Source organism: Papaver somniferum, unplaced genomic scaffold, assembly GCF_003573695.1.
Source record: "Papaver somniferum cultivar HN1 unplaced genomic scaffold, ASM357369v1 unplaced-scaffold_15, whole genome shotgun sequence".
Taxonomy (NCBI): Eukaryota; Viridiplantae; Streptophyta; class Magnoliopsida; order Ranunculales; family Papaveraceae; genus Papaver; species Papaver somniferum.
This window is the reverse complement of record NW_020624376.1, coordinates 2773507-2788086: the sequence shown is the minus strand read 5'-3', so window position 1 is coordinate 2788086 and position 14580 is coordinate 2773507. Positions and strand designations below refer to the sequence as shown.

At 39.3% G+C, this 14580-nt stretch overlaps 1 protein-coding gene across 5 annotated transcripts; it reads left to right on the top strand.

Moving 5' to 3' along the window:
- Positions 1-9601: 9601 nt before the first annotated feature.
- LOC113335814 (transmembrane and coiled-coil domain-containing protein 4-like) lies at positions 9602-13801 on the top strand. 5 transcript variants are annotated; one of them, XM_026581851.1, is made up of 9 exons: positions 9602-9734; positions 10807-10936; positions 11139-11258; positions 12033-12130; positions 12244-12332; positions 12422-12492; positions 12576-12711; positions 12916-12975; positions 13527-13801. In XM_026581851.1, exons 3-9 carry the CDS (start codon positions 11243-11245, stop codon positions 13537-13539), a joined length of 483 nt encoding a protein of 160 aa, XP_026437636.1. In that variant the 5' UTR covers positions 9602-9734; positions 10807-10936; positions 11139-11242; the 3' UTR covers positions 13540-13801. The 5 variants fall into 5 exon arrangements, with proteins under 5 accessions (XP_026437636.1, XP_026437639.1, XP_026437637.1 ...); XM_026581854.1 differs by adding an exon at positions 11560-11615 and having other exon boundaries at positions 10807-11258; XM_026581852.1 differs by adding an exon at positions 11560-11663 and having other exon boundaries at positions 10807-11258.
- The last annotated feature ends 779 nt before the right edge of the window (positions 13802-14580 follow it).

The following is a 14580-nucleotide window of genomic DNA, read 5'->3' as shown; positions in this document are numbered from 1 at the left end:
TCCAGTTGATCGCAACTGCTGCAGTCCAGATTCGCAGTTCGAGGTTTTCTGAAACTATAACCCTTGGAAAGCACCTAAACTATACCACTACAAGGGTTGTTGAAACTATCGTCAGGACGTTCGGTCCACGGTAAAAGATGGCATAAAAACATCATCAAAATTGTTGGTGGATATTCGATCCGCAATATGGTTGGGTCCAGTTTTGTTTTCAATCACTGCAGTCCAGCTTATCGCAGCTGTTGCAGTCCAGTTAATCACAGTTACTGCAGTCCAGTTAATCGCAACTGCTGCAGTCCAGCTTCGCAGTCAAAAGCCACAAAATATTCGAGTTCGTAGTTTGTCGAAATCGCCACCACCGTGCCCGAGTTCCAAGTCCGTAGCTACCTACACCAACTGCATAAACAACATATATGGGAGTGGAAAGACCCTAAGGAAGATCCCCAGAAAAACATCTCTAAAGATCCGGAAAGGGCCACGAAAGTAAAGCAAAACATTGGCTTAAAATTCCATGAGAAACAACAACAGTCCCCGGAACCGTTGCTAAAATTCCAAGGAAAAAGAATAAAACAGGAAACTGTTGCAGAAAGTTCAAGGAGAAAAGATAATAGTTCCCTAAACTGTTACACCAGCCGTTGCAAGACAAAAAAGATAACAGTTCAGAAAACTATTGCAAAGTGTTCGAAGAAAAGACCACAGACAAACTGTTGCAAAATGTTCGACGAAAAGATCACAGCATAAAACTGTTACAAGAAGTTCGGAAGGAAAGGCAACAGTCCCAGAAAAGCGTGGCGAAAAGTTTCAAAAAAAAAACGGCGGGCAAGGCCGACGGCCAGATCCGTCACCCACTTTAGGTCTTCGTTCACCCGCCTTAAGTTTCCATCACCCACGTCAAGGTTACCGTCACCCGCGTTACAGTTGCGTCATCACTGCATCAGTAACCTTGCGTCATCATTGCATCACCATCCATTGCGCCATCATGACGTCATCAAAAGAATATTCCGTTCTGGTTAGAGATGCTGTCAGTATCTTCTTAACGCCGTCAGCATCTTCTTAACACCATTAGCATCTTCCGTCATGACGTCATCACGGCATCAGCAGCAGCAGTTAACGACAACTTCATCTTCTCCGGCGACGACAGCAGCAGCAGGCGCCGGCAACTTCATCTTCTCAAGAGACGATAGCAGCAGCAGGTGCCGGAAACTTCAACTTCTTCGGCACAGTAGCATGGGCCGGCAGCCAAGCCCGGCAACTACCTCCACTGATCCTGTGCAGCAACATCTGTCCAGCCGCTTCCGTCCGGCAGCAAACCTGCTATGGTGCAGCACGAAGCAATTTAAAACGATAATCCTGTTTCGGTGTGGCACAGAGTAACTTAATATGGTAGCCCTGTTTCGGTGTAGCATGGCGCAGTTTAAATCTATAGCCTTGGATTTTTCATCCCATGTTCTTTGCCTAGCGGATTTATACGCCTCACTTGGGTTTGGTCTTAAATTTTGTTTCCTTGATATCTTCTTCATCCCACGCCCAAATTGGATGATTTTTGGCTCGTTGTGATCGTATTTCGATATCCTACAACATGAAGGTATAATTTCTATAATTTGATGAGAATATTTTTGGAGAAATTACATCATCAACATTTTCGGAGCAAGGTGCTCACCGAACAAAGTCATTAAAAGATGGATCACATCATCAACATGTTAATACCACGTCATCAGCCGGGTTCCGCGTCAGCTAACTTATTTCCATAAAAGTTTCCACATAAGCAACTTGCCTCCATGTCAGCAGTAGTTGCACCACTCCTGCCCCTACAACAATCTATTCACCCCGACTTATTCCACATGCAAATTTGTTTGTTCATTAACTTATTCATCGTACGTCCCAATTGAGCTATTTTTGGATCGAGGCGATCGCATGCCAATTTCCAACAACATGAGGGCGCAATTTCAACGTTTAAAGAAAAATTATTTTTGATATTGCAGTGGCGACATCGAAGAGGGGCGCATTTAAATCACCATATGAAGCCATAACAAAATCCTCAGAAATTGATGTTGTGTCGATTTAATTCCACAAAATGAAAAGTTTGGGCTTGTTGTGTAGATTTTCAAATCTCAAGACACTTATGTTCGATGATGATCATAACTGCTACAGTCCAGTTCTGCAGCAAATACTGCAGTCCAGTTGATCGAACTGCTGCATTCCTTTTTCGCATAACTGCTATAGTCCAGTTGATCGAGCTGTTGTAGTCCAGTACCACAACAAATACTGCAGTCCAGTTGATCGAACTGATGCAGTCCTTTTTCTCATAATTACTACAGTCCGGTTGATCGAACTGCTATAGTCCGGTTTTCTTCAAAACTGTTTCAGTACAATTTTTCCCATCAACTACTTCAGTCCAATTTTACTTATAGTTGTTACAGTTCATCTAATCACAGCTGCTGAAATACAGTTCCATGGAAACTGTCTTCAATCTAGTTTTTGATTCAACTGGTGCATTCTAGTCTCGCAGACAAATCTAATCGCTGAGTCAAGCCGAAACGCTAAAGCAACTAGTTATCGTCGCTGGAAAACAGGAACATAGCCAGTGGACATTCTAACCGCCACATATACACAGAGTCGCAATACCACATCTCATAAGGTACATATACAATTTACATATTTTTGCATGATTTCATGTAATCATGCATACTTTTGTTCATTGGGATGCCTGCAATATGACGAGCGTTTTCATGTGCCAAGGCATGTGAAGATGCACACATCTCGATTATGTGCGAATCTGGAATAGTGGGATTGGCCCCCTGCGCGAATTCCAGATAGCAGAAAATCTTCAAAATCTCATGCGCGAGCAAAATGCATCAAGGCAGTGCAACCTTGTGCGAGCATTGGGCAGCATGAAAATCACTATCTTCTGGGGGTGAGTTGCATATCACTTCAACATGACTAATCATCACTTGGGGGCGAGATATGTCACACCTCATGGTCTAAAGTAACTCTTTTTTGACGAGCTGCGTAACACTTCATACACTTGGGGGCGAGTTACATAGTACCTAATTTCAATGCGGAATTCAGCTTCTGAAAATCGAAACTTCAGGTAACCCAAACTTCTTAATCCTCCAACGAGTTATAGGATTAAGAGGGGGAGAGCATACACCCTAATATTTTGACGCAATTATTGCAATCAGTAATGTTAAACTGCTAAAACTAAGTTGATCGAACTGTTGTTATCCAATTCCTAAGAAACTGCTGCACTCAGTTGGACGCAACTGATGCACTCCAGTTTTGCTCATCCATCCTGTGCTCAGTTGGACGCAACTGATGCAGTCTGGTTTTATTTATAACTGTTACACTCAGGTTTATCGAACTATTTAAATCAAATCCCTCAGCAGCTGCTGCAGTCCGGCTGACCGCAGCTGTTGCAGTGTAGTCTTGCTCGCCGCTGCTGCATTCCAGGTGATCGAAGCTACTGCAGTCCATCTATGTTCGCGATTCCTGCAGTCCAGCTGATCGCAGCTGTTGCAGTCATGTTCGCTGCTTCTGCAGTCCAGCGGATCGCAGCTGCTGCATTGAAACTTTGCTCGTCGCTGATGCATTCCAGCTGATCGAAACTGCTGCAGTCCAGCTATGATCGCGATTCCTGCAGTCCAGCTGATCACAGCTGCTGCAGTCATGTTCGCAGCTCCTGCAGTCCAGCTGATCTCAGCTGCCGCAGTGAAACTTTGCTCGTCGCTGCTGCATTCCAGCTGATCGAAGTTGCTGCAGTCCAGCTATGTTCGCGATTCCTGCAGTCCAGCTGATCGCAGTTGATGCATTGAAACCTTACTCGTTGCTGCTGCATTGAAACCTTACTCGTTGCTGATGCATTCCAGCTAATCGAAGCTGATGCAGTCAGCTATATTCGCGATTCCTGCAGTCCAGCTGATCGCAGCTGCTGCATTCATGTTCTCAGCTCCTGCAGTCCAGCTGATCGCAACTGCTGCAATGAAACTTTGTTCGTCGCTGCTACATTCCAGCTGATCGCAGCTGCTGCAGTGCAGCTTTGCTCGTTGATGTTGCAGTCCAGCTGATTACAGCTGCTGCAGACCAACTTTACTCAAAGTTGTTACTACCCAGTTTTTCTCATTATTACAGAGGACAGTTTTTTGTGGCTGTCGCAGTCCAGTTTACCTCAATTACACTAATCCAGTTCTGCAGCAATTATTCTGATCAAGTCGACATCGCTGCTGCTATCCTGATTCATATAACTATTAAAGACATATAAGGACCGATGCCACATCCAGTAGCACAACCAAGACCATTGGAGGTCCCACAACACGCAAAGTATGTTACCATCTCAAATACTAAAGGGTCACACCCTCTCGCTCGCAACTACCGCGCTCAGTACGTAATTGACAGCAGCTTAATACCAATAGCTACTACTACCTAGTTTAGTCAGAAATTACTGACAGGCTTCAAATTCAAATTGCGCTTACAACAACAACTCACGCAGATTCCAGCCGAGTGTCGTCAATTATGGCTCATCTTTTCCTAAAAACAGTTACTAGTCAAAGTTCTACGCAATTACCACAGTTCAGTTTTACATCAACAGTTGCAGCTCACTTTCAACGTCACTCCGTTCCATTATCACTCTTCCGTTGCTGTCTAGTTCAGCCATCAGACCAGTTTTTACATACAACAACGGTTCATGCCCAACTGTTGCCCGTCGATCTCCCAGTCACAATGGCCTCACCTGGGGGCGTCTTGATTGAGATCTCCATAAACAACAAGGGAAGTTTGTCGATCACCCCAGCATCAGTAATCCATACTTGGGGGCGAGTTTTGTCAATAACTAAGGAAAACGAAATTTTCTTAACCCCCAACAAGTTGGAGGTTAAGAGGGGGCGATGTTTGTACCATAAGTAAAAATGCCACATAATAGGCCAAATTTGTACTTGAATCATCTTCTGGCCCTCATCCAAGCCCGCTAACCAGTCAACCGAAGCAGCCCACCAGCCTTCCCAGCATTACATAAATTCAATAATTGGTCAATGGTCAAAGTCAAAGTCTGGTCAATGGTCAAAGTCAACGCCCGATCAACAGTCATGGTCAATGGTAAAAGTCAACGCCAGCTTAATAGTCAAGGTCAACTATCAGTCAAATGTGAAGTCATGCAGTTTCCATCCATATGGCCGAAAGTGATGCCATGCAGTTTCCAGCCAAATTGTCAACGGTGCTGCCAACCAATTTTCAGTTAAGTACTATGCCACACTACCAGCTAGTCTCTACCCATGCTGTCAGCTGTGCTACCAGCCAGCATCCATCCATACTGCCAGCCATTATGCTTGTCAGCCAGTCGATCCATCATGCAAAGCAGTTTCATGCAGGATTGATTCCAGAAGCCATGAATAAGCAATTCCATGCAGAATTGATTCCAGCATGCATGCAAGCAGTTTCATGCAGAATTGATTCCAGCAGCCATGAATGAGCAGTTTCATGCAGAATTTAACATGGAGACATGAATGAGCAGTTTCATGCAGAATTAAATAAGGGAGGCATGAATGAGCAGTTATGGCCATCTAAGTTTGTATTGAAATTATGTATTCAAGTGTATAAATAGGGAGGTAGCCAATACACCAAAAGGGCCGGCTCATACAGGAAAAAAAAATATACAATGTAATTCTGTTATCAATAAAATCACTCCCCAAGGGGATTCACCCGTGGACGTAGGCAAACCATGCCGAACCACGTTAAACCCGTGTGTCTATCATTTCTGATTCTTTCTTGCTATTAGCCCTGTTTTCATCAACTATACCAAAATCATCGTGTTTAGTGCCTGGAAATATTTCTGTGTGCAAACAACTATTCTTATAGCTAAAGTCTCGAGTCGTAACCAATATAGCTATAAGTAGGGGTCAATATAGCGAATTTCCCTAGACATGTCTAGGTCGGGATCAAGACACCAAGATAATTTTAGGGATAATTGGGGATATGCCCAAAATCGACTGTCATCTTGGGAATATGCCCCAGGATTCCAGTTTTCGGTAATATGCCCCAGCCATCCAAAACCGTTAAGTAAATAATCGCACAAGCTTGGGATTACATATGCGAATTAAAAAACGGATATGCTATATACTAACACCTTTACAAGGTTTAGGAACATATTCAAACGGAAAAAACCTCGAAAAAATTAAAGAGAAGGTTCATAACATTTACCATAAATTGACTATTTAACGGAAACCGTTACTTTGGGACATATTACCGAAAACTGGAATCTTGGGGCATATCCCCAAGACGACAGTCGATATTGGGGAATATCCCCTATTTTCCCATAATTTTATTTGAAAAGATGTTTTTGTAAAATCGTGGAATTTTTATTTTTAAATTTTGTATCCATATACCAAGCATTTTGCACACATTTTTTTGTTTGTTTTTATTTATAAACAAGGAACCTTTTCATTAACGAAAATTCGAGGTTACAATGAGTTTTGATCGAAATTAGGAGACTACAAAGTAACAAGAACATACCGTAAAAATGCAATTCCGAGAAATCAGGCAAGTGAAAGACACGGATTACCGGAGTAAGACCAAATACAAGTATGAATAAGATCCAATTAAATCGGAGGAAGAATAGTATTTCTCGGAAGTAAATCCTAACCATTTAGTTTGTTTTTCTTCTTTAGAAAGATATGCTCCCAAAATAGGAGTGATTTGTTCAAATCTCTTGTAACTAGTGACGAAGCTTCCGTCGTCAAAGAAATCACCGATGAAGATGAAGCTTTCTTCATTGGAGAGCATCACTATCAATCTTAGAACCCAACCCAATAACCAAGAACAACCATTAAAGCGAAGATAAACCTCAAAAGAGAAGATAACCACAATAATGGTGTAGATAAGTAGGATACATGATATAAATTAAGTTAAAACTACTAACTAATCTAAATAACAAGAAATAATAAAAAAAATCTTCCCAGATCTGGTCCGTTTTGTTCTTGACTGTTTTGTTGAAAAAAAAGGAGTGGGAGAGAGAGGAGAGAGATATGATCTGCAATGCATTTGGGTTTAGTTAAATTTGCATTGGTTTTGACCCGTAATAGTCGAAAAAGAATAAGAAAAATCAAAGTATCATATGCACAGTGGTTTCTTCTCCATGCAATTGAAGTTGGGGGTCAAATGGAGAAGTTATGGTTCGGAAAAAAAAGTTTGTACATGAAACTCATTTCGAATTATTATTGTTTTGCAACATATGTATCACGGTTTCTATAATTTCAAGGTTCATATAATCCGGGGGTTCTTACCAAAATTTGATTGTCAACGTTTATACACTTTGAGATTTTACTGTTAAATTAAAGCTTTTGAATAGTTTAGAAGTAGCATTTATTAGTGATTTTGAAGATTTGATTACATGAATTTTGGTTAAATTCACGTAATTTGGTTATAAGGGTTTTAGAAAGATTAATTGTTATATTGTTGTGGGATGTAATTTGGATTTTTAATGGGTTATGGTGAATATAATTAAAGTAATCTGGGTTATTTGGATTTGGAGAGTTATTGGTTTAATTGGAGTTCAAATTTACATGGGTATTGTTTGCCGGTGATAGAAAATATACGGAAAAACCAGAAATCTTTTTTCTTTTAAGTTATTGTTTTTATCTTGTTTTAAATACTGATTCCGGCAAACTTATACCTAGTGGATAGGTTTTTGTCAGGTTTTTAGTCAAATTTGTCACGACAGGTTCAAACATTCATACTTCAATTTTGTTAGAGAATTGCTCGGTCGAACCCACCGAGCGCTGATATTTCAAGTTTGCTTGTCATTTTTTATCTCCAAAACTCGAAGTTTCATGATTAGATTACTAGAGTCAACTTCATTATGTTAGACTAGTAAAAATTGAAATGTTCAGACTCGTTCGTGTTACTCTAAAGACGTAGCGTCATTAACGAACACATCATCCTTCCATTCGAGGGTAGTAACACAGACTTGACTTCTATCTACATTTCTTTCTAGTTGTTTAGATTGAAAATATAATATACAAAGTGAAAAGAAGAGGGTACCAAGTACACCACCAACTTTTTTGTTCATCAACGTGTATCTAAAAAACCTAATACTGTCACAAGTAGGTCAAATCAAAAAACCTTTAATAAGATTGTATATAGAGTTTTCTCTTTTCTTTTCCACAATCAATAAGTTAGACTAAAAGTCTGTGAACCTGACTGTGTACAAGAGTTCTATTGGACAATCCCACAAATCAATATTCAAGTTCAATTTAGTTTATCCAAATCATGAGGAACTGAATTCTAACAAGTATGAAAACTGTATGAAAATTGCAGTCTATCTTTCAGGATACGAATTCAACAAGAAAGAGGCTTGTTTTGATCTCAATTAATAAGAACTGAAACTTTCTAAATTGATTACGTACTACTTGTGTTATTCCTATATTATAAAGAGAAAATAATATAATGTGGAAGAGGAAAAACACAAGACACCAGAGGTTTTGTTAATGAGGAAAATTGCACCTGCATAAAAACCCCGGGACCTCGTTCATCTTTGAACACCACACTGTATTAAGCCGCTACAGACCCTAGCCTGCTATCAGACTTCATACTGGAATGTAGTTGAGGCCGAATCTACCGTCAAACCAATTCAGTTGTAGTTGAATTCATTACGCCTCTTGAACCTCGCAAGATTTTGCACACTTGATTCCCTTAGTTGACGTCTGTTGCAACCTAAGTGTTGCTTCATCCTCAATGAAGATTTGACAGTTCGTGTATGTATTAGATTACACAAGGTGTGTCTTGCATAGGTTGATATCGAAAAGATTGTGGTTTACTTGGTAAGCTCGTAATTTCAAGTTGTCCCTAAAAGTGAATCTAAAGGATTGAAGTTGCAACCATGTTGTTACTGAAATTGAACACTAAGGATGAAGTCAATATCAAGTAGAACATGACGTAGGAGGTCATGTGCGGTTACACATGTGTTCATGGGTGTATCTCACTTTTTTTTCAAACATGCTATATCATGTGTGTACAAGTTGGACCAATTAATCATATTTGGGTGGAAAATATAACGTTCGTAATAGGTTCCCATAAATTTTAAAATTTGGGACAGATCCCTGAAGTAGTGTTGGAAATTGGAGAATGTTCCCCATTTTTTCATTTCATTACTAAATCAAATGTTAAGCTTGACCCAGCGGAATTCAGGATGCTTGTAAAGATAATCTCGATTGTCTCGGCGAATCTCTCGATCATGTCTCGTCTCGTCTCGTCGAGATTAAGAGACTCGCGCTCGCCATTGACCTAAACCGTTATCTCGGTGACAACATTTTAAGGGATTCGTAACTACGATTTTCAACGGCACCAGGTCGGTTGCAAAATTTCGGTTGCGAATCCTAGTTGCTAATTTGTCGCAACTGGGATACGCCGTTGCGAATTTTGCAACCTCACAGGCAAGGTTGCGAATTGCAACTGCCCTCAGTTCAAGCATGCGAACCACTTGCTTGGTCGGAACACTAGAGCTGATAAACACGCCCCAGTCAAACTTCGGTCAAGACCTCTTTTTTTTTTTCTACCCTTAATCCAGGTCTAGGGTATATCCTTCCAAGACTCGACTACCCTCTTCATTTTTCTCCGCCAAAACCAGAGACTCAGTCTCTCCTCCTTCTCCTCTCGTCTCCATATCCATTTCTATCACGATCTGCTCTTCTAGCTGTTTTTTTCCTCTCAATCTCTAAGATCTGTCATCGTGTAGAACTGTATATCATCAGGTATAATTTTTGAAATAGTTTTTAGGGTTTATAGATTTCGATTTCTAGGGTTTCAGTTTTGATTTCTATGGTTCAGAGATTTGATTTATAGGATTTAGAGATTTTGATTTAAGTTTATCGAATCCTAGGGTTCCATTTAAGTTTTTCGTTTTTAGGGTTTAATGTTTGATTTCAGTTTAGTTTCATTTGTGAATCTATTTTAGTACGATTTTAGTTTTTCAATTTCTTCTTTTACTTTCAGTTTTACAACGTTGAAATATAAGCAAAGGACGATTGATATTGGGTATTTGGTGTCTGTATTATTGTTCTTTCAGCTCTAAAACCAACAGCCCTAGCAGATTGAGATTTAATTGTCATTTGGATCCAAGTATTGATGTTGGGTATTTGGTTTCTGTATTAATGTTCTTGGTTGCAGGCTACAAGCTGATTTTTTTAGTATAGGTGTATTAGTAGCAAATGAATTTTTGCTATAATTGATGTTAAATTCACGCAGCCAATTGGGCATTGAGAAATTACAGTTCCTTTCGTCATTTCCTCATTGCTCAACAGAGTGATAATGCTCAATATAGTTTTTGAATCATTAATGTTGGTACTGGGTGTGTCGAGATAGCAGGGCATGGTGTAGTACTGTAGCGTGTAGTACTCTCTTCTTCCTCTTTTGATTGTTGTATGAGTTATTAATACTTCGATCTAGTCTAAAGGCGTAGATGGAATTCCCGAGGAGTTATATTGATGAGAAGGGAAAGTTAGGACCTAGGTACAGCACCTACAATATGATGAATGTGAAGCTCTTAGGATGTTATTTGGATGTGAATCTGATGTTGTTTTGTGCTTACAGTGACTAGGGTTTGCTGATGGTTAGTAGATTGGTTTTGCATATTCTTGCGCTTGAAATTTGAGCATGCTTTACTTGACATGGTGTTTGATTTCATTCCTGACTCGCCAGAGTTTTATGTCACTTTTGGTCTCAATTCTTCTTCGTGTAGGTTTTAATTCTTTTTTTGAATGCATGTCACAAGTTTTCCGTTTCAGTGGTTGTTCGATATTTACTTGTCTGTTGCAACTTTTGTAGTTTACCGGTTTGTGAGGTCAGTACAAAAGAAAAACTGGTTGCAGAGGACGATGAAGTTGCCGTTTCTCCCCCCTCCAGTGCAACTACAACTAAAACTGCTCCAATTTCTGAACAAACCATCACTGAGCTTGTGAAGCCCATTGCACACCTTGCCGTTTTCTTTGTTTCAGTTCTCTTTGTTTCTTTTGTTTTCAGATGCCAGGAACAATTCAAGTTTCATATACTGCTAGTGCAACTGATTTTCATTTTACTTTGCATTCTTAACAGATTTCTAAGAAGGATGCAACTCATTAAGTTCTTTTTTAATGAGTTTTGTTCTGTTCTGTGTACAGAATTAAGCAAAAGAAGCCAAACATACAACTATCGGCAAAGCTTCTCACAGGCTCTCTAGAGGAATTCGCGACAAGGTACTTGTTGGGGTGAGGAGGGGTTCAGTATGCAGGCAGATAATGGTAAGAACTTTCTGATAGGGCATTTCCAACGACTTCTCTTTTCTGCTTTTGGCTGTGTATGTTTTACTCATGACCTGTGATTCATAGTTTATCACTTTCCCTATCGATAGAACAGATAAGTAAATATATTATTCTAATTATTGAATGTGGCTTTGATGTTGTTGTTGTAGTGATTCATAGTTTATCACTTTCTCTATCGATAGCACATATAAGTAAATATATTATTTTAATTATTGAATGTGGCTTTGATGCTGTTGTTGTACGTTCCTTCGTCATTTTTTGAGCTTCTTTTTACTTGCAGGACAAAGATCAAGAAACTAAGCAATTTCTCCCGTGGAAGTGTTCCATTTAGTTAAGGTCACCATCCCTTATACGAGGATGTATTGTTGAGATTATATGTAAAAGGTGTGTGGGTAGGTAGGTATAGTTGGTTACTCGTTAAGGGGTGATGTAGACCCCTTTATCAGCGTCTAAGAATTAGGTTTTTCGACTACGTTGTGGAGAGAGTACTCGAGAACCTCGTAAAATTGGATCTTATTAATGAGCATGTGTTGTTTTTTAAGATTTCTTTTTGTCCTGTTTTTGCTTCTTAGGAAATTTTTCATATAATGTTTTAACATCACCCGCGTCTAGGAATATGTTAGGTTATTTAAAAAGAGGTTTACCGGTGAAAGAAACCTTTCCTTGCTCAATTTTATATCATGTTACTATTTGTAAACTCCCCAGGAAAGTATTTTTGGATCTTTTAACTCACACTTGATTGGTGAAACCCAGCTACTGGACCTGGCCTTTCAGGGGTCAAAATGGCTAATAGGACTGGAAGCGTTGATGAATTTGAAATTAAACCCGTTGGAGACAATCATAATCAAGGAGTAAGTTGTCTAGTTTTTCCAACTTTTTGGAGTCTATACCTGACATCATTGATCAAGATCTTTCTGTTCTTTCGGTAATTTTATTGAGATCTTTTCTCGAAAACTTTTTCCAGCGGTTGGCAGTTGGCATCTTGGTCGCTGGATTTGTTTTCGAGGAGGAAGATTTTATGAAACCATGGGAAGAAAAGGGTAACTTAGAGAGGTGCAACTCTCACGCTTATTAATATAAAATAAATGATACAACAATTTTATTTTGTATGTTATTTTGACACTTGTGTATTAATTATTCAGGTATGCATTACAGTGGGAGTCCAAAAATATGGTTGCACTCAGCACTGCGATTCAGGACTGCTTAACTTCAAGTAAGTGGATTTGGTTGGTCATCGTGTTGAACTTGTTCTGTGAAGGTGCAACCGGCATTTACATTGCTTTTGTTATGTTGTAGGAATTGCGTTCGAGTTGATGAAACAAGGTGCTACGATGACTGTGTTAAGCACGCTTTTGGCAGCATTAGCTTGGCCAGCTACATTACTTACCGCTACTGATCTTATAGACAGCAAGTGGTCGATTGCAGTGGACAGGTTTATTTCTCACCTGTGTTTTTGGCATCTACTTTGTGTACAAGCCCAGCCAGGATAGATCATATTTAAGTGATCTCGCTCGCTGCAAGATTGTCCTTCTGTTCTTTAACATTTCTTGTAGTACTAGTGCAAACAATTTTGACCTTGAATTGTAGAATATACAGTTTAACAACCTAACCACTGTCTGTTCCTTAATCCTTGCAGCTTTGCACTTAACCAAGTATTACATCCAAGATCTAAAGCTGCTATCTCTGTATGGATCTGGTATTTACTCATACCCTCACTCGTTGGTAGCAAGAGTAACTGAACCATATAAGTAGTGATAGGGATGTTTGTGGGTTAGTAGATTTTATATCACAGTTCTTCTTATGCTTAATTGAATAGAGATGGTTCGATTTGTGCACTGCAAAACACAACTTTCACCTTGTATGTCCTGCATCCTAGGTTGTTAGAAGAATTGTGATTTGTTGCATTAACTCTTATGAAACTGAATAATTTAATCTGTGATTAGTTCTACCGTAGCAAGACAACTAATTCTAGGGATTAATACCTTAGTTGTGTGATTGTTTCTTTGGTCACATCTTACTGATTTCAGCTCAAGTATTGTATATATGCGTTTAGTCTTATATTTTCTTGTTGTTGTTATAACTTAGTTGTTTATCTCCATTTCATGCTTTAGCTTAGTTGCATATTCAGTTTGTAGTTCACTTGCATCTGTAACTTTGTTGTTGTATTGTAGTTAATCCATTTGTTTATATATCTTGCATCCTTGTATTAGCTTCTGATTAGAAGAATTTGTGATGCTTTGTTCGCAGGTTAATTGAATGATGCTCATGAGATCAGAAGGTTGGAGAACAAAGCAGCAAAGCAGCAGCCATTAGGTCCCTTAGCAGTTGCAAGATTTGTAAGTTATAATGTAGTATCTCCTTATAGATATTTAAGTTAGAAGAACTTAGGATTTTCAGAACTTAGGAATTTCAGAACTTTCTACAAACTGAACTTAGGAATTAAGTATGTTTCTGTGTATTATGTCCATTAAATGAATGACATAGTTTGTATCAAATACTCATACTTGTTGTTAACTTCAATTGAAGAATTCTTTTTTCATAATGGTGAATGTGGAAATGAAAGTGAATGAATGTGTCATGGTTTGTATATCTGGGGAACTGGGTAAATGTGGGGGAAATGGATTTTGACCAGGTCAATGAAGACTTGACCTTACTTTTGCTGTTGCAAAGAATTAGCAACGTCTGTATTGTGTTGCTAAGTTTGAACCAGAACCGGTAAATTAGAACCAAAACCAATAATATTTTAGTTCCGGGTAGGGGTATTCCTGTAATTAGAAACAGGTTAGCAACGACAAGGCTTCGTTGCGAATAAACAGAGTCGCAACGGAAAAGTACGCTGCGAGTCCCCGTTGCTGACCAAGAGTCGCAACGGAGACTACGAAAATGCAACACCGTGTTTTGAAACATCACTTTGCCGTGCGAGCCCGGTCAGCAACGCCTTTAATTCGTTGCGAATTCCTAGAAATATTGTGTTGTCTCGTCTTGTCGAGGTTAAGAGACTCGCGCTCGCCATTGACCTAAACCGTTATCTCGGTGAGATCTCAGCTATGTTGACCAAGAGTGACTACAACGAACGCAACAAAGTAAAGGCAAATGGATCAATCTACTAAAGAAAAATATTTCTGAATGTTTAAACTCCAAGCACATACATAGTACTACTATCCGAAATGTAATCTGATACACGTTGCCGTGGGGGAAAAATAAAAAATCCTAATTACTCCCTGGTACCAGTTTAATTGCATGAAGGTTTTAGGTTTATTACAAGTCCCATATTAGTTGGAGGTTTTCTTTTTTTTTTTTT